The sequence below is a fragment of the Mobula birostris genome, chromosome 15 (genome assembly GCF_030028105.1).
Source record: "Mobula birostris isolate sMobBir1 chromosome 15, sMobBir1.hap1, whole genome shotgun sequence".
NCBI lineage: Eukaryota > Metazoa > Chordata > Chondrichthyes > Myliobatiformes > Myliobatidae > Mobula > Mobula birostris.
Genome location: NC_092384.1, coordinates 46,977,016 through 47,001,534, shown reverse-complemented (window position 1 = coordinate 47,001,534; position 24,519 = coordinate 46,977,016). Strand labels below are relative to the sequence as shown.

The window sequence follows — 24,519 nt, the reverse complement described above, 5'->3', positions numbered from 1 at the left end:
AAACTTGTGTTGAGATTTAATCTGTAACATCACTTACTGTTTTGGCTTCTTTTTACCAGTAGTTTAACCCCTTAGCAAACATTAGTGATTGAGGTGAAAATTGGTGAATGAGACATACAAGTGATTGTTATTTACATAAACCAATGGAAGGAAAACAAGTCAGCTTCAAGCTGAATAATAATCAAATGCACATAAACCATTAAGGTCATATTAGTTTCAGAATTCAGCTGGGGCTGAGGTTAAGGGCATAAAGGGCAAATGTATTTGATTTTATTTCCCTGATTCCAGAGAGGATCATTAGCAGCTGAATGTAAAATCACAATTTATTTCAGAAGTTGAGAAAAAGTTAAACTCCAGATGTTCCTAGGACAGGTAGTGTTAATCTTTTCTGAACTTTACCTCTCCTATCAGTTTGTGTTCCTTTTTGTTATCTTTTGCCAAAACCCTTCTCCTGTTATCCTGAAATACTGAAATGTTGCTGTTGCCTCTCTCTACTTTCCAATATTACTAACTGCATTCTTCATTCCAAATCTCAGAGTCTCAGACTAACTCCCTTGGCATTTTCTTCCCCGTCTGAACCCATCCAGGGAAAATGAAGTGGTCTAGTACCACGTGGTCAATTTTACATTAACTATGGGTTCAAGGGCCAGCTTGGCCATCATCTACTCCACCTTCATGACTGTCAGAATTTAGAATCCATGTAGCATCATTTCTAATCAACTATTTATATTGTACACTAAGTCTTGATAGATATATTTTGTGCACAATCCCTTCAATTAAAGATGCCCATTTCTTTGCCATCAATGTTCATATTGTCTACATGAACTTATGTTTATCAAAGGTTATTGCAAATTCCACTATTTGAAATGAATGAACAGTCAGCTTCCTACCTGGATGCAGAAATCTCAGCTTTCTGTTTGGCAATAGCTGCAGCCCGTTCAGCTGCTTCCACTGCCCTATCCACTTTCTCTCGAATCTTACTTGTCCGTAGAGGAATCAGGTTCTTCCTCTTCCCACTCACCAATACATTTTGTTTATATTTGCCCTCTTCTTTTGTTCCATCTGGAAAGGTTGTACATCCATAACCATGTCTCTTGTTGCTGAGCCATTCCCCTTCGAATTTCAGGCCATCAGATCGGTGGCTTAACCCAAAGCCGGAGCGTTTGTCATTCTTCCATTCTCCCACATACACTTCTGTTGTCGTTGCGTCTATATCGTCTTCAATGACAGACAAATCTGTTTCCCCTTCACCAAAACTAATTGTGGAGTTGATGTCACTGGCCGTGGAGCTGACTGTACTCATTCCAGCTTCACTTCGGAATGAGCTCTGCTTGCTTCTTTGGCTGGCCAAGGAACTTTTGGATTCGGATTTCCGGAGTTTCAGCCCACTCAAAAGGGATCTGCGAAAGATTCCCTTTTTTTTGTTTTTGGCTGTAAGTAGATCATTGTCACTATGCATAGTGAGAACAAAGCCCCCCCTTGACCCTGCAGGGCTGCCAGCTGGAGTGTCTGGGTGCATTGCTGTACCATTACTGTGTTCACTTCTTAGAGAGTTAATAGAAGTTCTAAGAGGAGACCTGATAACAGCAGCCATCCCATAGGGAACACTTTGACGCACACCGTACCCATGTCGCATTCCTCCAACCCATTGACCTTGGTAGGTACCTGTAACAGAGAAGACATAGTGTAAATGTTAAACAAATAAACTTCACTTTCATAGAGGAATACATCCAAATAAACTGAATATTTTAGTTTGATAAAATATTATAAATACTGCCCATCCCAATTTTGAAAGGAAAAGCTTCTTCCTTTCAAATAAGTCGAAACTTTACACAATGGAAATGAACTTGGAAGAGCTCAAGGATACCTGATGTCATATGACGAAACATTGAACAAACTATAGGTTTCTAACCATTGTTCAGAGGATTGATTGAAAAATGTATGATCTTAAGGGCTCATGACAGGGGTGATTGTGGAAAGGATGAATCCTCTTGTGGAATGATCTAATCCTTGGTGTCACTCTTAAAAATAATCCATATAAGACAAAAAGATAACAGACTTTCTTTCTCTCGGAGGGTTGTGAGTCTTTGGAATTCTCTTCCTCAAATGTCAGTGAATATTTTTATGACAGAGTTTAATAAAATTCTGATAAGAAAAGGAGTGAAAGTTAACCAGGGTTTTGGAAGTGCTGAGTGAGGTTACAGTCTGAATGGCTGAGCAGGCTTGATAAACCTACTCTTGTTCTTAATTTCGATGTCAGATTATTTGTAAGCAAACAAAAACAGTGAACGGAAAATACTGGAAATGTAAAACAAAACAGATGTAAAGTAAGAAACAATGTTGAAAATACTGAATACATCTTGTAGCATTCGGCAGGGAAAAACAGAGTTGATTTTTCAGTTTGATAACCTTAATCAAAACTTGTATCAGAGAAATATGAAACTTATAGCAAGTCATCCAGGGAAATCAAAAACTTATTTTGTCTTTGTTTATATACAGATGTCTCACTTTACAATATGATTTTAAAATGGAATGTGGTTTAGGCTAAAAGTAAAACAGAAAATGTTGGAAATATTCAACCAGTCAAATAACATTAATGTAGGGAGAGAGAGTTAAGTTTTTGGTGCATGGTCGTTTGTACTAATTTAAAAGTTTGACAACTTGGTTAATCAATTGGAACAATGTAATACCATCCAGGCTATTGTTTGGACAACAGATTCGACAGACACTGCAAATCTTGAGCAACACGCACACAAAATGCTAGAGGAACTGAGCAAGTCAGGCAGTATCTATGGAGGGGAATAAAGAGTTGACCTTTTGAGAAGGACCTTGGCCCAACATGTCAAAGTAAATTTATTATCAAAATATATATACATCCTTATATACTACCTTGAGATTCATTTTCTGAGAACATGAGAACTGAGAACATGAATTGTAGAGTCCTTGAAAGTGAGTCTGTAGGTTGTGGAGTCAGTTCAGAGTTGAGGTGAGTGAAGTTATCCATGCTGGTTTAGGAACTTGACAGCTGAAGGGTAATAACTGTCTGCAGTAATAATTTACCACAATTTACTTCAGAAAAGGTGTTATTAGTAATGCTTTTAGTCGAATTTCTTGCCTTTCGAACTACCAGTAAGGCGTGACATGCCTTCAGTAGCAACATCTTAAACCAGAAGTGATTCTCAATACTTGCAATTTTCTTTATATTATTTTATTTTTTTCCTCTTAGTTCCATATAATATTTTCCAGTTTATTGTGGTATGAAGTTTTCCTCACTTAAAAATCATTTAAATACTGTGATTGCTAGAAATGTGGAGACTACTGGAAACATTCAGCCGTCCAGGCAGCAGCTGCGGAAAGAGAAACAGATTTGACGTTTCAAATCCAAACTCTCCATCAGAATTGGGGAAAAATGAAAAAAACATGTCTTCAGTAGCTGTGAGGGTGGGAGAGGGATTGGTAGGACAAAAGGAGTATCTCGGATAGGGTGAGATGAATTTAGTTAATATGGCAGTTAGAAAAGATTGTTTCTTTGTCCATGTTACATATTGCTAAAATAATCCAATTAAATTATTGCATTTCCAATCAGCAATACATAACACACAGAAACATAATCTTTTCTAAATATCACATTAACTCATTTGATCTCACCCGTCAGAGATATTCCATTTGTTATACTCATTCGTTTTCCACTTCTCCATAACTGAAAACTAACTTGTTATTTCTTTTCCATTCCCAATTCTATAATTGGTTTTGGAGCTGGAACATTAACTGGCTGTGCCACTATTCCCAACGTATAGACAGGCACTAAAGGCCACGGCACCAGTGTTAACGACTGAAGAGGATGGTCAAGGGAAGTGGAGGAGCACCTACAAGGATAGCTTCGAGTCAGTAAACCGGACAATATTCAGGGATTCATCTTCAAGTCTGAACAAATACACCACAGTTGTCACCAACTTCATTAAAACCTGTGTGGATGAGTGTGTGCCTTCAAGAACATACCAGACATACCCAAACCAAAAGCCATGGATGAACCTGGAGGTTCACAGTCCGCTGAGAGTTAGGTCTGTGGCATTCAAGGCTGGTGATCCAGACAACAAGTCCAGGTACGACCTACAGAAGGCTATTTTAAGAGCAAAAAAAACAATTCCATTTGAAGTTAGAGACAGAATCGGATGCACATCAGCTCTGGAAGGGTTTGCAAGCCATTACTTCCTACAAAGTGAAACCCTAACATCATAATTGGCTGTCATGCTTCACTCACAGATGAGCTAAATGTCCCTTATACGTGCTTTGAAGGGGAGAATGAAACCACACCTGTGTGAATCCCTGCAGCATCTGGTGACCCTGTAATCTCTGTCTCGGAGGCCAAAGGGTCAGGCAATGATGGTGCACCTGGTAGGGCACTGACAACCTGTGCCAACCAACTGGCAAGAGTGTTCAAGGACATCTTCAATCTCTCACTGCTGCAGCCAGAGGTTCCATCTGTTTCAAAAGGGTGACAATCATGCCAGTGCCCAAGAAGAGCAGGGTGAACTGTCTCAATGACTATCAGCCAGTGGCACTCATATCTACTGTGATGAAGTGCTTGAGAGGTTGATCAAAGCCAGAATCAACTCCTGCCTAAGCAAGGACCTGGACCCGCTGTAATTTGCCTATCACCACAATAGGTTTACATTGGATATCATCTCACTCCACTTTGGATCACCTGGATGACAGCCATATCTACTTCAGGCTGCTGTTTATTTATTACAGCTTGACGTTCAAGACCATCGTACTCTCAGCCCTAATCAACAAGCTCCAAAACCTGGGCCTCTGTGCCTCCTTCTGCAATTGGATACTTGACTTCCTCCTCAGGAGACAATAGTCAGTGTCGATCAGAAATAACATCTCCTCCTTGCTGACAATCCTCCAGGATGTGTGCTTGGCCCACTGCTCTACTCTCTCTACACAACAACTACTTCGCGAAGCACAGCTCACACACCCTCTATAAATTTGCTAATGACAGAACTATTGTTGACAGAATTTCAAATGGCGACAAAGAAGTGTACAGGAGTGAGCTAGATCAGCTGGGTGGGTGGTGTCAAAACAACAACCTTGCACTCATCGTTAGTAAGACCAAGGAATTGATGGTGAATGTCAGGAAGGGGAAGTCGAGGGAACACAGACCGATCTTCACTGAGGGATCAGCAGTGGAAAGGGTACGCAGTTTCAAGTTCCTGGGCATCGACATCTCTGAAGATCTATCCTTTGCCCAACATATTGATGCAGTTATAAAGAAGACATGACAACAGCTATATTTCATTAGGATTTTGAGGATATTTAGTACGTCAGCAAAAACATTCATAAATTTCTACAGATGTACTGTGGAGAGCACTCTAACTGGTTGCATCACTGTCTGGTATGGAGAAGCAACTGCACAGGATCAGACAAAGCTGCAAACTCAACCAGCTCCATCATGGGCACTAGCCTGCCCAGCATCGAGAACATCTTCAAAAGGCAACGCCTCAAAAAGGTGGCATCTTTCATTAAGGACCCCCTGTCACCCAGGAGTCCTGATGAAGGGTTTCAGCCCGAAACGTCGACTGTTTATTCATTTCCAAAGATGCCCCTGACCTGCTGAGTTCCTTCAGCATTTTGTGTGCTTTGCCTTGGGTTTCCAGCGTCTGCAGATTTTCTCTTGTTTGTGATCCTAACCCGTGCCATGTTTTAGGGTCAACATACAGACCAACTTAATTCTTAGAGCTAAAAACTCTCTAAATCTGTCAAATATCAGTGCTCCAAAAATCCTCAGCTGGACTCCACCAGGTGATTGAAACCTCCACACTGACCCTTCAGGAGTTTAAGATTAATCAATCAGGATATTTGGGAGACAACCTAGTCAATGTGGCTATTTTTCTGGTACTTATAACTTGATGGCTGCCTGAAATGTACACAAGTCTGTTGCTCCATAGCCTGCAAACATCACCAGCTCAGAGCTCTGGTTATGTTGTAGTCATCATCTTTCCTTTAAGCACGGTTTCCCATTCTGGGGTCGATAGACCCCTCCATTAATGGTAGGGGACCATGGCATAAATAAAGTTTGGGAACCCCTGCTTTAAAGGTAGTTAGATAAACCTGGTATTTATACAACTACCATCAAAGTTGCTGGTGAACGCAGCAGGCCAGGCAGCATCTCTAGGAAGAGGTGCTGCCTGACCTGCTGCGTTCACCAGCGACTTTGATGTTTGTTGCTTGAATTTCCAGCATCTGCAGAATTCCTGTTGTTTGCATTTATACAACTCTCAACTTTGAAAATTCTTTGCCACCACCCTTCTGATGTTGATTGTCATGTTTGTGGGGGATGGAAACTCCCCATAGAGTGGGACACAGGAAATTTCTAGGCTGTGTAGAGAAACTATATTTGTTTAAACTGCTGTGATATTTAACTTTGCTGTTCTCAAACACCAGATGTTCCTTTAGCTATCTGTAACTCAAGGAGAGGTATGTGCTAAGGGGACTACCAGGCATTTTCAGCATTTAAGCAAACAATTATATTGATTTAGCATAATTTCCATTTACTTGCCAGCTTTATGAGGATACACATGTGATGAAAATATAAATATCAATTGCTTCAAGTGCAACTGGAATTTCTTCAATCTTCCACATTAGTTTAAACATAACTTGAATCATTTTGGGCCTAAGCTTCACACATAAACTGCTCATGACCCCTGTTTAAAATAATGATCAGTGTAAGTTTTTTATCCATTCTGACCTTTGTGGTGCTTTAAGAAGGGTCAAATTTGGACATTCGATACTGGTTTGATACAACTTTTTATTCATGTTCAGAGTTTTTAAATCAAGATGGGGAACTAGACAATCATATTAAAAAGATACAGATTTGGTGATACACCTATTAAAAACTGCATTAAGAAAACTGTAACAGTTTATTACAAAGAGACTAAAAGAAACAAATCCACTTTATTATGCCAACATATTGTTGTTTCAATCTGTTAGCATTTTTGTAATTATTCAGATTGATTTTAGCACAAAAAACATAAATTGTAATCTTATTTTCTAACTTCTAACTCAATTTGCATCCAATTTCCTGATTATAGCCGAAGTGACTTTTCTTAGATCATTTTACTTTTTGTTTTTGGAAAAAGAATCTACTTACAAGAATCAGAAATAAATAGTTTGAGAGACTTGATTGAATTTGTTTTTCAATGCATTACTTGGATTGAATAAAAACGGGAAAAGGCAGACAAGCAAAATTATTATTGGTAATCGATTTTGATAAGTTTATGAACTCTAATAGCTTCAATAAAATGCTGATTGACTGGTTCTGTGGTTTACGTACATTTATGAGAGGTAACATTCCTAACCATGAACTATGAATGACAGCTATCATTGATTGCACTGCACTTAGTCTGGACGATATTTAAACTGATGTGCTGACTGTTAATGTTCTTTGCTGAACATTAAATTTTATCTAACTGCTGGCAAATGCTGATTATACGTAGATAATACTTTTCTAAATCCAGACTCTTTTGAAAGTACATTGGATTTGAAGTCAGGTTCGGAAAATGAACATTTACAAAAGACAACAGGGGTGATCAGTACCATTCAGAAACTCCATGCATTTAGATCCTTTACAACATGACATGGTTCCAGGAATCCAGGTAGGCCTGATGGACCCAAAAGCAAGAAAGCTTCAACAGCTTGCAGCTCAGCTGTAAAAGCTGAGCACTGGTCACAAACGTCTTAAAAATTCAAAAATAAGCAACTACAACTTTCCAAACAACTTTTTTGATGCCAGAGGGAGAACCTTGTAGGGAAAGAAGAGTTAATGAATTCTCTTTTCAGGAAGTGAATTGCATTTTACTCTTTGGTGAAAATTTATTCCAAGGCGGCTGTCGGATTTGCTGTTAAATTAATCATCTACAATGCATTTCACACCTTGGGTAGCACAGAGATGCAGCTAATAGAGCTGCTACCTCACCCCTTCAGCAGCTGGGGCTGAATCCAGACCACGGGTGCTGTCTGAGTGGAGTTTCCACATTCTCCCAATGACTATGTAGGTCTCACCCAGGCACTCTATTTGCACACACCCGCCCCCGCCCCCCGCAACATTACAAAGATATGTGGGTTGGTAGGTTATTTGAATACTGTAAGTTGTCCCTAGTAGGATGTGTAGGAATTTTGGGGGAGTTCATAAGAACATGGAGAGAATTAAAATGGGGTGAGTGGATGGGGCAACTGTAACGAAAATCAGTTTCCCTCAGGATCAATAAAGTATGACTATGACTATCACTAGTATAGATGGGAACTTGATTGTCAGAATGGACTTGGGCTGAAGGGTCTGTGTCTGTGCTACACGACTTGTGGTTCAGTTTTATAGCAGGTTTTAAATCTGCATTGTCAGTATATCTATGGTGGATGAATGACAGTAACTTCCAGGGCAAGGTAATGCTCACAATTATTTCAACCCAGGCACCTCTGATAGCAAGGCAACGATGGGGCTTACTTATCCAGCTTTGGTTTTACTTGTGTTTGATGAGGTTTCCAGAGGATTATGAAATACTTGGTGGATACAAATCACACTCCTGCAATCATCACTAAGAACATAATTAATTACAGCAAAACAGCAGATTTATGAGAGGAGAGTCATGTTTACCAATTTGACAGAATATTTTGATGAGGTAACATCCCGGAATAAGAAGGCACAGCAGCATCTCCACTTCCTGAGGAGGTTGAGGCAAGCAAGGCTCCCCTTCCCTATCTGAACTGAATTTTACCGGAGCACCATTCAGAGTGTCCTGACAAGCTGTGTCTCCATCTGGTAGGGGAGCAGCAGAGCATTGGACTGGAAGTCCCTATAAAGGGCTGTGAGAATGGCCAAGAGGATCACAGGGGTCTCCTTTCCATCCATCGGGGACCTTTATCATGAGTCCTGCATCCACACGGTCCTTTGAATTATTAAGGATCCCACCCATCCATCCAGCACCCTCTTTGACATTCTACCATCGGGCAAGAGATTCTGGTGCATAAAGACAAGAATATCAGGAAGGGAAGCAGCTACTTCCCTCAGGCCATTAGGCTTCTGAACTCCCTGCCACATTGTATTCAAAGTGTCACTGGATAACTTGCACAGTACCCTACAATATTTAGTTTATGCACTTTATTTGTGCATAATTCATTTGTAGACTTAATTCTTCCTTTCCTGTTATTGTGTTATACGTGTGTTATGTGTACTACTGTGCTTTAAGTTCTGGTCCAGAGAAACATTGCTTCATTTGGTGGTATACATGTATATAATTAAGCAACAATAAACTTGACTAGATATAGAGTTGATGAGAATAATGCAGTCAATGCAGTATATAGACTTCCAAAAGGTTTCTGATGAATCCTGACGAAGGGTTTCAGCCCAAAACATTGACTGTTTATTTCCCTCCAACTTTTGCCTGACCTACTGAGTTCCTCCAAAGTTTGTGTGTTTTGCCTTTGATGAGGTTTATCAGCAACATTGAAGCTCATGGAGTAAAAAGATCATCGAATGCATTAACACAAAGTTGCCTAAGTAACAAATGGTCATGGTGAATGATTGTTCCTCCAATAGAAGAAGGTGGATAGTGACATTCCCCAAGGATCTGTGTTGGGGCCATTGCTTCTTAAGGTCTTTGTTTAATGATCTAGACTTGAGAGAGCAAGCTATAATTTCTAAATTTGTGGATGATGCAAAACAGTTATATCATAAACTGCAAAAATGATAGTGGTAGAATGCAATTAGATAAAAACAGGTTGCTGGAATGGGCAGATACATGGCAGATGAAGTTTAAAGTGAAGTGACACATTTCAGTGAAAAAAATTATATAATGCCATATAAAATGAAGGATATTGTTCCAAAAAAAACATGCAGGAGCTGAAGGACCTGGAGGTATCTATGCAAAAATCATTGAAGATGACAGAGCACTTGGTGAAAGTGATCAAGAAGACATACTGGACAGTAGCCAAAAAAGCAAGAAGCTTAAAAGAGGGAAGTCATGCAGGTGTGTTACAAAGTACTGGTCTAGCCTCAGCTGGAATATCATGTTCAAGTCTGGTCAGCAAGTTAGAGGAAGGATGTGACAATATTAGAGAGGACCCAGTAAAGATTTATGAGAATGATCTCTGAAATGAGGGACTACAATTACAATGATAGGTTAGAAGGGGTGGAGCTGCTTTCTTCGGAGAAAAGGAAGGGGATTTGATAGAAGTGCTGTATGTAAAATAACAAGGGTATGAACAGATTAGGTAGTGAGAGCCCATTCCTCCTTCTGGAGATGTTAAAGATTAGAAGTCATATTAAAATATAAAGAGGAAATGAATTAATGTGGCATGAGGAAAAACTCCATGAGGTATAAAAATGTGGATGCACTGCAGAGAGACATGATGCAGACAGATTACACTGCGGTGGGGACAGATTACACTGCGGTGGGGACAGATTACACTGCGGTGGAGATGGATTTCACTACGGTGGAGACAGACTACACAGTGGTGGGGATAGATTACACTGTGGTAGAGACAGATTACACTGTGGTGGGGACAGATTACACTGTGGTGGAAACAGATTACACTGTGGTGGGGACAGATTGTACTGTGGTGGAGACAGATTACACTGCGGTGGGGACAGATTACACTGTGGTACACCACAGTGGGGACAGGTTACACTGTGGTAGAGACAGATTACACTGTGGTGGGGACAGATTACACTGCAGTGGAGACAGATTATACTGCGGTGGGGACAGATTGCACTGCGGTGGGGACAGATTACACTGCGGTAGAGACAGATTATACTGTGGTAGAGACAGATTACACTGTGGTGGGGACAGATTATACTGTGGTGGAGACAGATTACACTGCGGTGGGGACAGATTACACTGTGGTAGAGACAGATTACACTGCGGTGGGGACAGATTACACTGTGGTAGAGACAGACTATACTGCGGTGGAGACAGATTACACAGCGGTGGGGACAGATTACACTGCAGTGGGGACAGATTACACTGTGGTAGAGACAGATTACACTGCGGTGGGGACAGATTACACTGTGGTAGGGACAGATTACACTGTGGTGGGGACAGATTACACTGCGGTGGGGACAGATTACACTGCAGTGGGGACAGATTACACTGTGGTAGAGACAGATTACACTGCGGTGGGGACAGATTACACTGCGGTGGGGACAGATTACACTGTGGTAGAGACAGACTATACTGCGGTGGAGACAGATTACACAGCGGTGGGGACAGATTACACTGTGGTAGAGACAGATTACACTGCGGTGGGGACAGATTACACTGTGGTAGGGACAGATTACACTGTGGTGGGGACAGATTATACTGTGGTAGAGACAGATTACACTGTGGTGGGGACAGATTACACTGTGGTAGAGACAGATTACACTGTGGTGGGGACAGATTACACTGTGGTAGAGACGGATTACACTGCGGTGGAGATGGATTTCACTACGGTGGAGATGGATTTCACTACGGTGGAGACAGACTACACAGCGGTGGGGATAGATTACGCTGCGGTGGGGACAAATTACACTGTGACAGAGACAGATTACACTCTGGTGTTTAAAATGAGATTCGATGAAGATATGGTGAAAAGAAATTAACAAACCTGTAGTGAAAACAGCCAGGGCTTGGAAGTAACATGTTACTGGTAGAAAGCTAGTATTGGTTTGTCGGGCCTAATGGACTCCTACTGTGCCTTAATCATTCCATAATTGTGCAGTATGAGACAGGAACAGGAGCAGGCCACATGGCCACTTGAGTCTACTTTTTCATTCATTAATGTAGTGGCTGAGCTGATCTTTTTTCCCATCTGTTCCCACAAACCTTGATTCTTCTGTGCACTAAAACATGACTCAGGCTTGAATGTATTCATGATTCAGCATCTACAGCTCTCAAAGCTAGAGAATCCAATAGATTCATGACACCTCCAAGAGAAGAAATTCTTCCTCAATTCTGTCTTACATGAGTGCCCCTTCTTCTGTAAGGGTCTGGATTCCCCTTTGAGGAAATACCCTGTCCACACTTATCTCATAAATTCCTCCCAGAATCTTCCATGTTTCAATAAATCACGTCTCAGAGATACAGATATAATCCACTTAACCTTTCCACATAACAGAACACTTTCATTCCAACTATTGACATATCTGAATTTTCTCTGAACTTCCTCCAGTGAAAGTATATATCTCCTTAAATAAGGAGACCAAATCTCCACAGAATACTCCAGGTGTGGTCTCATCAATGCCTCTACAGCTGTGGCTGCACTTTCAGTGTTCAGGTGTCAAGTGTTGCAGGATAAAAATGTCATGAAATAAGACATTACAGAAATAAGCTAAAGATGAACTGAGCTGAGGACGACTGCAGCATTTCCAAATCACACAGGCTGCTGGTTGCTGCTTTTGGTGCCCTGGTGGCAACGTGTGTTTGTGTGTTCAATCACGGTTCGAATGCAGTGGAAGTCAGCCACTGCTGCAAATCCCAGCAGTCTCTCCTCTTGACGTCAGTGGGGAAAGTTAAGCACTAATTGGCTTTGGCAAACAGGGTATTAGTGACCTGCTTAATGCAGCTGTGCACTGCATCCTTCATCCATACACAGTGCAATGCAACATGGAATAAGCAAAGGAAATTTACAGCCACTAGTGTAGAAAGACCCTGGAATCCAACAAACAATAGGTTGCAGGAGTCTTTGGAATTCTACTCCAGCTAGCCTGGCAAAGCACAGCCTCTTGATGCACCATTCCTCGAATAGATCCAGCTATGTGATTGTTGGCTTTAGTTTCTATGGCAGGGGTTCCCAACTCTTTTTACGCCATGGACCAATACCATTAAGCAATGGGGCCATGCACCCCAGGCTGCGAACCCCTGTTCTATGGCATGGTGTAATATCTTACAAAAGGCTTCGCTCAAAAAGCTCAACCGTCGGTTACTGAAACTACTTTGTTTAACTGAGGTCACTAGTATTTTTCCTCCACTTTCTCTTCCATGCAATGGAACCCAACAGAATCAACTACGACAAGCAATAGAATGGATTTGCAGGGTCCAAAATAAAATTCAGAAATGCAATCTGGAAGCAGGGCACTCTTTTGACGTCCAAATATTACATTAGTGTGCACCTGCCTGCACTAATTTCACTTAAAATTATTCAAGAGGGACCCACTTAAATGCCCCTTAAAACATTACGGAGTTAGAATATATATTAAATGGCAGAAACTGAACATGTGGAAAGAGAAACAGAAAATACTTGGAACCTCAGCAGATCAGACAGTATCCATGAAATGAGAAACAGAATTAATATTTCAAGTCCAAGACACACTTCCTCTGAACTGTGTTGATTTTAGCAGGGCAATGGGACATAGTCAGTGGCCCAGACTGAAAGAAATAGCAAGTTACCTTAAGGTACAGTATAGAATTCAATATTGAGTCGAGGAGGCTGCATGGTTCCCGGACAGAAGGTGAGTAGTTCCTCATGCTTGCATTGTAACAGTGTAGGAGGCCACAGATCGAATCATCAGAGGAGGAGTGGGATGTGGAAATGAAGTGACAGGCAGACAAAAGCTCCGAGTCAGTCCTGCTAATTGCACAAAGCTGTAAAGTGATCTCTCTATCTGCATTTGGTTTCTACAATGAAGAGGAGGCCACAATGTGAACACTAAATGCAGTACACTGGATTGGAAGAAATGCAAGTGAATAGCTGCTTCACCGAGTTATGTTTTTGGAAAGAGGTGAAAGGGTAGGTGTTGTGTCTCCTGTAGTCATATAGGAAAGCACCATATAACCGTGTGTGGTTGTTGGGGCTGAAAGAGAAGGCCAGTTAGTCAGAGGGAATGATCTCTTCAAATCGCTGCCTGGTGGTAGAATCTTGTTGGAGCTAGCAGAAACTGCAAAGATATCCTCTAAGAGAAACTAAACACAGATTGGTTGGTTCTTTGTACAGCCATCTGAATGTACATGAAGAATTATTCACCCAGAGAGGATGAAATCTGGAACTCACTCCCTGTGGGAATGGTGGATGAAGGTACTCTTGCAACATTTAAAGACTATATGGATAAGCACTTGAAGTGAGATGGCATAGAAGGTTAAAGGCTGAATGCTGGAAAATGAATTTAGTGTGGATATTTAGTTGACATCTGGCACAGACACAGTGGGATTAAGGGTCTATATCCATGCTCTATATTCCATGACACCACAAACATAAACTAGTTACAAAAGTTTTTAGAATAGCTTGTGAAGGAAAAGATTGGCTGAAATCCTTCGGAAAAAGCCATAGGTTGTGGCGGAGAACCACCTTACTAAGATGTCCACCAGAAAGTTTGGTCTTCAGCTGGTATACATACTACTACTTTTGTGAATATAATTAACATGCTTAATTATTCTCGATAAATCCTTTGGAAAAGAAGTCTGACATGTGGAACCTACCAGATACGGGTAGACATATTTTAGTATTATTAGGTTTCTCAAACAGATGACTATCAATTGAGAATCTCAACTTCTGTTCAATTTTATAAAATTTAATTTGAAATTATATAAAACCTGAAGTCTTTGTGAGAAAATCTCGCGAACAGAAAAAGAAATGGGCGTGGCTTTACAGGAAAACTGATTAACCATCAGCTTTGACTGCTCTGTTATTGCAAAATAATAAAATTGTGGCATAGATAAGCCTACTTGGTGCGTTCAGTCTATGCTGGACAAAATATACCTATTTTGGTTACTCCCATTTCCCAGCTTTCTATCCATAGCAACACTCACAACATGCTGGAGGAACTCAGCAGGTTGGGCAGCATCTGTGGAAATGAACAGTCAACGTTTCGGGCTGAGACCCTTCATCAGGACTGAAGGGGGGGGCACAGGCCCTATAAAGAAGGTGGGGGGAGGGTGGGAAGGAGAAGGCAGGTAGGTGCCAGGTGAAAAACCAGTAAGGGGAAAGATCAAGGGGTGGGGGAGGGGAAGCAGGGAGGGGATAGGCAGGAAAGGTGAAGGAGGGATAGGGGAAAACACAATGGGTAGTAGAAGGAGGCGGAACCATGAGGGAAGTGATAGGCAGCTGGAGGAGGGGGCAGAGTGAAACTGGGATGGGGGAAAGGAGAGGGAGGGAATTACTGGAAGTTGGAGAATTCAAAGTTCATGCCCAGGGGCTGGAACGTTGACTGTTCGTTTCCATGGATGCTGCCCGACTGCTGAGTTCCTCCAGCGCGTTGTGAGTGTTGCTTTGACCCCAGCATCTGCAGAGTATTTTGTGCTCTATCCATAGCAATCATCCAGACATCTTCTAAAGAGGGTGATGGTATTTGCCTCCGCCGCCCTTTCAGGTGAAGAATTCCAACCTCCTTTCTTTCATTTCTCTCAAATTCTTCTATTAATTCACTTAAATCCTTGATTTCTGGTTCTCAATTTTTCTACCAGGAAAATTAGATTCCTCCTGTACACTGTCTGGATCCTTTATAATTTCATACATCTAAATTAAGTCCATTTTTCCAAAGGTGGTTCATTCAAGGTAAAAAAAAAGGATAGACTTTTTGTAATGACAAGCAAGCACATAAAATAAGAATGAAGACTGATCCCCTCCATTTAATCAAGGTGATTCTGGTTGATCCAGCACTATCTTCCCACCAATATGCTTGCTTAATATGGACAATCTTTAATCTAAGAAAAATGTTTAGACTCTAATTGGTAGTAATACAATTTGATGCAACAAACAAACTGCTAGAAGACCCAGCGGTCAAGCCGCATCTGTGGGAGGAAAATAATTACCAACAATGGGACAATGTGTCAAATGACATGCATGGTGAATTTTCAGTAATAAATGGATCTGTTGTAGAGGTAATAATTAGTTGTTAGAATCTGTTGTACAAAGCCCCTTGGAAACTGGAACACCTTATACTTCAAAGACAACTTGCGATATACTTGGTTGAGCTGTCTGGAGAAAGTACGAGTGGCACTCTAATTATTTAATTGGACTATCTAAAATTACAGGAATAAAACTGCACAGCAATTCAGTATATATATTTTTCTGGACATTGTTAATTTTACACATGTATATGACGTGTGTTGAAATTTAAACCTGTCTTTCGAGGATCTGTTCAAAATTTTTCCCAGCTCTCGGCCACAGTCCTTTGTTCATTCACTGAACCAGCCCGCCTCAACCAGTTGCCTCTAGCCTTCAGTTACCTCGTTGCTTCGTCGAGTTACGTATCTGTTCTCTCTTGTTTCATGGCCCCTCGTGGCTTGTTATTTTGCAGTTTATTATTTAAGTTATCGCTCACTGCTAAATCGTCTCCACTGCTCTGTGTTTGGGCCAAGCCTCCTCTACATTTCCAGACAGGATGGGTGAACCAATGATTGACCCAGCAGAGTATGCTCGCCGAAAGGACATCGTCCAATTCCAAAGCAGCAGAATACTATTGACCATCTGCTCACCAATCTCAACCACCTCTGTGTCTTAATACAGCAACCCCACACAGTCAACTTCCTCCCTTGGAACCCTGGATTCTGGTGCCCGAAAACTTTGATGGATCACCAGCCTAATGCCGCAACTTCCTGTCCCAGTGCATCTTACACTTTGAGCTCTGTATTCTGGACTGAGCCAAGATTACCTACGTCATGTCTCCCCTGACTGGGTGAGCTCTGACCTGGGTCGCCGCTAACTGGGACGATAAAAGCTGCAAGATGGTGCAGGTGAAACACGGCTATGTGTTCCGGGTAGTTTACAAACTTCTAAATATACTTCTGAACAACGTTCCCTCTAATTTTTAGTAGTCAATGTGCGCAAAAATCTTATGTTGTGCAAATTCTTTTCCTGTGACAAAAGTATGTGCGCAATGAAAGCACACATGGCACAGTTTATGTAGGCTTACAAAATATTTGACATAAAACTGCACAGAATAACAACAAAATAACATACATATTTAAGTCACTCAGTTATTTTTTTCTCTCCTGTCTTTGGCATTCACCCATTCTTTGTAAACTCTATCTAGCCTATTAGAACTTCCATCCAATTGACAGCTTTTGATTCTCATTAACATATCCAAATGACATTCACCTAAATGGTTTCTGAGCTTGATTTTGAGTTGATTCATCAGGCTAAAGCCTCGCTCACAGTCCGCACTAGACGCAAGAAAGGTTCCCCCAATGTCCATCAGCTGTGCAAGGTCGCAAAACTGTTCATTTTGAAGTACAAATGCCACCATTTGAGCAAAGTTTGAAATCAGTTTGGATTTAATTTTTTTCTTCCACGGAAAATTTGAAATCATTAACTGTCTAGCTATTACAGTATTTTCAGCTAGAAAATCATGATATTTTAGACATAAGGCATTAACTTGTTCATTGCCAAATGTGAAGTCACAATCTGCAATTGCAGAGAAATCAAAAGCTGACCATTCTTGTACCTCAGCTTCAGGAAACCTTTCTTCTAAATGAACACAAAGACTATTTATAAAAATCAACAGTGAACTTGTATCTACTGTGACGTTTTCTTCACGTTGTTGGATGAGCAAAACTTTAACTTTGTTACTCCATGAAACATTGTCTTGTTAATTTTGCCTCACGCAAAATGAAGTGAATCAATTGGTGTCAGGCCACTCTTTTGCAGAATCTTGCACAGTGCAGCCACTTCATCAAAGACATCAATTAAAACCTGTAAAGCTACTTTGTATGTGATGTTTATCAATTTCTTGTGACAGTATTTAGCCAACTAACTAGTTAACAGAAACATTTAGCTAAAAGATTATTTTCAATAAGCATAATTATTAATTACTACATTATTTTAGGTAACTAACCCTTTGTGCGCTGGTTGAAAAACGTGTGCGCGCACACGTGCACAGCTTGGAGGGAACATAGCTTCTAAAGTACTCTCACTGTAATCTGCAGCCTGTAATTTCCTTTTATGTAACATACTTTTGAATTGTTTAACAAATGAGTGATTTCACGATCTGCTGAAGTACAACGGATTTAACTCTCAAGCATGCAGGTATGGCACCTTTAAGTGGACAAATGGCCAAAAGAGAGAAAAGAGGATAGGACTCCAAGCCAGACTACTCAAAGGGGTATAAAACTTCCCCTACACCGTATCTTGTTAGCAAATGTACAGTCACTGGAGAACAAATACTGAGGACTTAAGGCTGTATCGGAGGGAACTGAGGAATTGCTACATTCTGTATTTCACGGAGAGATGGCTTACTCTGGACTTGCCAGATTTGGCAATCAGACCCGAGGGCTTCTCGATACATAGGACGGACTGGACTGCTGATTCAGAGAAGAGAAAGGGTGGGGGTTGGTAATTCATGATAAACTCTTTGTGGTGCTCAACTGCAGCAGCCTTTTCACACTCTCGTTCCACCAACTTGGAACATCTAATGATTAAGTGCTGACAGTTCTCCTCTGTGATCCTGACCACAGTTTATATACCACCAATAGCCAATGTTAAGCAGACACTCAAAGTACTGAGCACTGCCATCAGCAAACATGAAACAGCCTACCCCGACACCTTTAAAATCATTGTTGAGGCATCAATCAGGCTTGTTTGAAGAAATCTTTACCCAATTGTCATCAACATATAACCTGAAGCACCAGGGGTCCCAACACACTTGCACTGCTATACTACGATTACAATTGCCTACTGTTTTATGACTAGACCACACTTTGGGAAATCTGATCACTTGGCTGTCCTCTGCCTACCTACATACAAGCAGAGGTTAAACAGCAAGGCTCCAGAAGTAAGGACAACAGAAATGTGGTTGCAGGAGGCAGAGGAGTGGCAACTGCATTGCTTCAAGGCAACGGACTTCGCCGTGATCAAGGACTGACCAGAGGATCTGAACAAATACACCACAGTGGTCACGAACTTTATAAAAACCATCATAGATGAGTGTGTCCCCACAAAATCACTTAGAGTCTTCCACAACCAGAGGCCCTCGATGAACCATGAGATCGACAGTCCGATGAGGGACAGATCAGTGGATTCAGATCTGGCAACCAAGTAAAATGCAAGAGGTCCAGGTACAATCTCTGGAAAGCATCTCACATACGAAGTGGCAGTTCCTGACTAAACCTGAATCAGTGAAGAATGTTCAGCTGCTGTGACAGGGCTTGAATGCTATCATCTACTACATAGTGAAACCAAGCAACACAGGTGATGTCTAGGTTTCACTCTCAGATAAGCTCAATGCCCACTTTTATGTTCACTTTGACCATTAAAACATGGAAGCAATAGCCCCCAATGGTCATGTGATTTGTCTCTGAGAGCATTCTTCAAAAGCTTGAACCCATGGAAAGCATCTGGCCCAGATGGGGTACCTGGTCGAGGCTGAAATCTTTAACCTCTTGCTTTGGCAGTCTGAAGTACCCACCTGCTTCAAGCAAGTTTTAATTATACAGTACCAAAGTAGAACTTGGTAATCTTTCCCAATGATTAACATCCAGTAGCACTTACATCTTACTGTGATAAAGTGCTTTGAGAGGCTGGTGATGAAACATAATAACTCCTGTCTGAGAAGAGACTTGAATTTGCTCCAATTTTCTTTCCATCACAACACATGCCATTTCATTGGCTCTTCACTCAACCCTGGAACACCTGGACAGTGAAGATGCATATTTCATTGACTACTGCTCGGCATTCAATACTATCATCCCCTCAAAACTAATCAATAAGGTTTAAGACCTAGGCTTCAATACCTCATTGTGCAACTGGATCCTCTATTTCTTCATTTGCAGATGCCAGTCAGTTCAGATAGGCTACAACATCTCTTCCATAATATCCATCAGCACAGGTGCACCATAAGGCTGTGTGCTTAGCCCCTTGCTCTACTCACTTTATACCGATGGCAATGAGGATAAGTACAACTCCAATGCCATATTTAGGTTTGCTGATGACACCACTGTCATTGGTTGAATCAAAGGTGGTGATGAATCAGCATATAGGAAGGAGATTAAAAATCTGGCTGAGTGGTGCCACAACAATGACCTCTCACTCAATAACAGCAGGACCAAGGAGCTGAATATTGACTTCAGGAGAAGGGAACCATTGGTCTGTGAGCTAGTCCTCATCAGGCGATCAGAGGTGGAGATGGTCAGCAACTTTTAATATTTCTGTATTATCATTTCAAAGGATCTGTCCTGGGTCCAGCACTTAAGTACCATTATGAAGAAAGCACAGCACTGCTTCTACTTTCTTAGAAGTTTACAAAGATTTGGTACGTCATCCAAAACTTTGACAAACTTCAAAAGATGTGCGGCGGAGAGTATATTGACTGTTTGCATCACAGCCTGGTGTGGAAACACTAAAGCCCTTGAACAGAAAAACCTACAGAAAGTAGTGGATATAGCCCAGGGTGTCACAGATAAAGCCCTCCCACAATTAAGTACATCTACACGGAGCACTATTGCAGGAAAGCAGCATCCATAATCAAGGACACCAACACTCAGGCTATGCTCCTTCTCAGTACTTCCATCAGGAAGAAGGTACAGGAGCCTCAGGACTCACACCAAGTTGAGGAACAGTTGTTATGTCTCAACCACTATGGTCTTGAACCAGAGGGGATAACTTCACTCACCCATCACTGAATTGTTCCCACAACCTAACGACACATTTTCAGGGACTCTTCATTTCATGCTCTCGATATTTATTTCTTCTTATTATTAGTATTTATTTTTCAGCTCAAGATGGTAAAACATGAGGTACAGGCATAACCAAGCACACTCATTCCACAATTGCTAGGAACTTTCGGACTATTATAGTGGTGTTTAGTATTGTGGCTTTCTGGAGATTTACATAAATATTGCTGTGTAAGCCTAATTGTTTAAGGCTAGTAACTTTGGGGTGATGTGAGTTGTAGATATTACTTTTGAGACAATGTATATCCTGTTCATGTTCCATAGTCTTTCAACTTCCTCTTATAATTCAGCATATTTCCGGAGTTTTTCCACATTGATTTCTGTGTGTTGTGTGTGTGTTTGGAATGTTACATCTATTAAGTAAGTTGTTCTTGTTTATCCTCTAATATTATATCCAGACAGTTATTATGGATTGTCCTATCTGTAATAATGGATCAGCCATCATATAATTGGTAGGATTCTGACTCTAAAACTAGATCAGGTTTGTACTTATGGTAAGGTATGTTGTCTATTATGAGCTTGTAGTTTAAAACAAGATTTTGGTGACTGATATTTGCCACTTGATTGTGCCGGTGGAAGTATGGAATTAAACTGCTGCAGGGTCCTATAATGTGTTAGATTGTTTCTGGTTTGTCTTGGCATTTTCTGCATTTATTGTCTTGAATTTGCATGTCTTTTATCATGTATTTTTGATATTTTATTGTGTTAACCACCTGGTCCTGTCTTGCCACAAGGAACCCCTTCTGTTTCTTGGAAGAGGTCTTCAGCCAGGTATTCAAAACTTTCTTTGTCAGATCGTGGGGATATCTTCCATTGGTTAATTGTTTCTTCTGTAGTGATAATTTCTTTATTTTTCTGGGTTGTGATTAGTATTTTTCCATTTTGTGTTCATTCAATTTTAGTAGTGTGTACTTCTTAGAATTGCACATGCGTGCTGAAACCTTTTTTGTTGACAAAAATACAACGTCTGTATATCCTTAGAAATTTTATCCGAGTGTTGTGTAATTTTTTTAACTTCTCTTCTTCCTTCTGTCCTAGACAGTGTTAATCTGTGTTTGAGTATGCATTGTGTGCTCTAAAATTTGTCATTTTAGTTCCTACTTTTCCTTGTAAATTTTACAGATCAGTTTCAGACCAAGATATTATGCCAAAAGAATACGTTAATACGTGTATAGCAAAAGTCTTTATTACCTTTGTTATACTTTTACTATTGAGCTCTGTTTGACAGATTTTCTTAAGCCTTGACATAACTTCTGTTGAAAGCTTTCCCTTTATCAGACTATGATCTACTTTCTTTCCAAGGTTCCTCGGTGTCTTGGATGGTCTATGCACATGAACATCAGGGAGAATAAGAATCAGGTTTAATATCATTGGCATAAGTCATGAAATTTGTTGTCTTTGCAGCAGCAGTACAATGCAATACATAATAATAGGGAAAAGGTGTGAATTACAGTAAGTATATATGTAAAATCATTAAATTAACTAAATAGTGCAAAAATAGAAATTAAAAAGTAGTGAAGTAATGGTCATGGGTTCAATGTCCAATCAGAAATTGGATGGCAGAGGGGAAGAAGCTGTTGCTGAATCATTGAGTGTGTGCCTTCAAGGCTTCTGTGCCTCCTCCCTGATGGTAGTAATGAGAAAAAGGCATGACCTGGCTGATGGTGGTCCTTAATGATGGATGCTTCCTTTTTGAAGCATCGCTCCTTGAAGATGTCCTGGACACGATGGAGGCTAGTGCCCGTGGTGGAACTGACTAAGTTTACAACTCTCTGTATCACAAGTTCATCCAATTCCTCCTTATCAATTCACCCAACACTCCTCTCATCTTGGCCCTCCACTCACTCTATCTGGTCATCTAGTTCACTGCTGAGTTGTGCCCACCTAACAGACCACCTGCCTGGGACCTCAGCTGACTTCACCCTGTAAATCCATGGCAAATGAGAAAATTCTCGACCTCACCAAACCCCCACAAGGGTACCATTACTGTGCCATCACCTTCAGTAAAAGTGAAGTGAGCACCTTGCTTCCTCACAAACCATACAACATGGCTATCGATGTCGTCCCAGGCTCCAGCCCTCCCGTGGTCATCTGTTCTCACCTCCCATCCTGAGACCCAAGCCATAAATGACTGCATCACCAAAGCACAACAGCACAGCTTCATTCAACCATCCCAGTTCCCAGTTCTGCAGGATTCTTCTTTGTCAAAGAAAAAGTAAGGAGGTCTTTGTCCCTGCATTGACTACTATGGACTCAGCAAGATTACAATTAAGAAACACTACCCAGTCCCCTTGATGGATAATGTATTGGCAAAACTCCACAGGGCCCAGATCAATGGAGCGCGTACAACCTGATCTGCATCCGCCAGGGAGATGAGTGGAAGACGGTGTTCATAACACCCACTGTCACAAAGAATATTTAGTGATACCTTTTGGACTTTCCAACAGTCCAGCATTTTCCAAGCCCTCAATAACAAGATCCACCCAGAAATGCTACACACGTATGTGTTCTTCTACATTGGCGATACCCTCACCATTTCCAAGGACCCCCAAGACCATGTGTGTCATATCTATTCAGTCCTTTAGTGTCTCCTCGAAAACCAGCTGTACTGCGTTAGAAAAATGCTAATTCCTCAGCCCAATCCTTCCTGGGTTACATCCCTTTACTCCAATTCATAACCATGGACCCATGTAAAGTGCAAGCCATCGTTGAATAGCCACAGCTGTGTTTCCTCAAACAGTCACAGCACTTCTTGGGCTCTCCAACTTTTACTGCCGTTTCATCAGGAACTACAGCCAAATTGCCACTCCTCCTATCCTCCTCACCGAATCTCCTACCTCACATATAACCTGGTCTGCTGGGGGGACCACATTTCTGAGGAGCTCGAAAGGTGCTTCACCACTGCTCACATTCCCTGCCTTCTGGACCTTTTGTGATAGAGGTGAATGCATATGACATGAGTGCCAGGGCTATCTTGTGCTTTCTTCTCATGCAAGTTCAACTCTACACAGTGCCATCATGGGAGTCAGGGAGCTACTCATCATTAAATGGTCTGGGAGGTATGGAAACATTGGCTTGGAAAAATCTGAACCCTCACCAGAATCACATATCCATACAACAGACCTGCCAACTTAACCCATGTCAGGCGTGCCAGGCCCTCTTCTTCAAGCAATTCAACTTCATCTCCTACCAACCTGGCTCCAAGAACACTAAGGCAGACGCCCTGTCAGGACAGTTCAACCAGGCGACATGAAGATCGACCCTCAGCCCATCATTCCATCCTCACAGATCATTGTCCCAATCACCTGGCATCTTGACAGCCAAATCTGCTAGGCCCTACGGCACGAGCCTGCTCTGGCCAACACATCTGACGAGTACATGCCAGAGGCCATGCATTCTAAGGCACTCTCGTGGACCCATTCTGGTCATCCAGGTGCAAGACAGGCTCGGGTTTTCTGCGACACCGAATCTAGTGGCCCACCATAATCACAGATGTATGTTAAATTTGTCACTGTCTGCCCTTAATGTGCCTCATCCAATTCTTCAAACCAGCAGCCCTCTGGGCTCTTGCGGCCCCTACTAGTCCCCTGATGCCCATGGTCCCACATCGCCATGGATTTCTTCATGGGTTTGCCACTTTCTGATGGGGCCATGCTGAACATGACTGTGGAGCATCAGTTCTCCAAGGTGGCCCACTTCATTGCCCTCCCCAAACTTCTGTCATCCACTGAGACAGCAGACCTGGTTCTCCAACTTGTAGTTCACCTCCATGGTTTCCCTCAGGACACTGTGTTGGACCAAGGGCCATAATTCCTCTCCCACTTCTAGTGAACCTTCTGCTTCATCCTCCGCACCACAGTGAGTTTGTCTTCTGACTGAC

At 41.5% G+C, this 24,519-nt stretch overlaps 1 protein-coding gene across 1 annotated transcript in view; it reads right to left on the bottom strand.

The window, feature by feature from the left end:
* Positions 1 to 24,519, bottom strand: part of jph3b (junctophilin 3b) — a 139,243-nt gene that overhangs the window by 105,770 nt on the left and 8,954 nt on the right. The window contains exon 2 of the mRNA XM_072279718.1: positions 891 to 1,665. Within this exon, the coding sequence (XP_072135819.1) occupies positions 891 to 1,665 (775 nt within the window). The remainder of the gene's footprint in view (positions 1 to 890; positions 1,666 to 24,519) is intronic.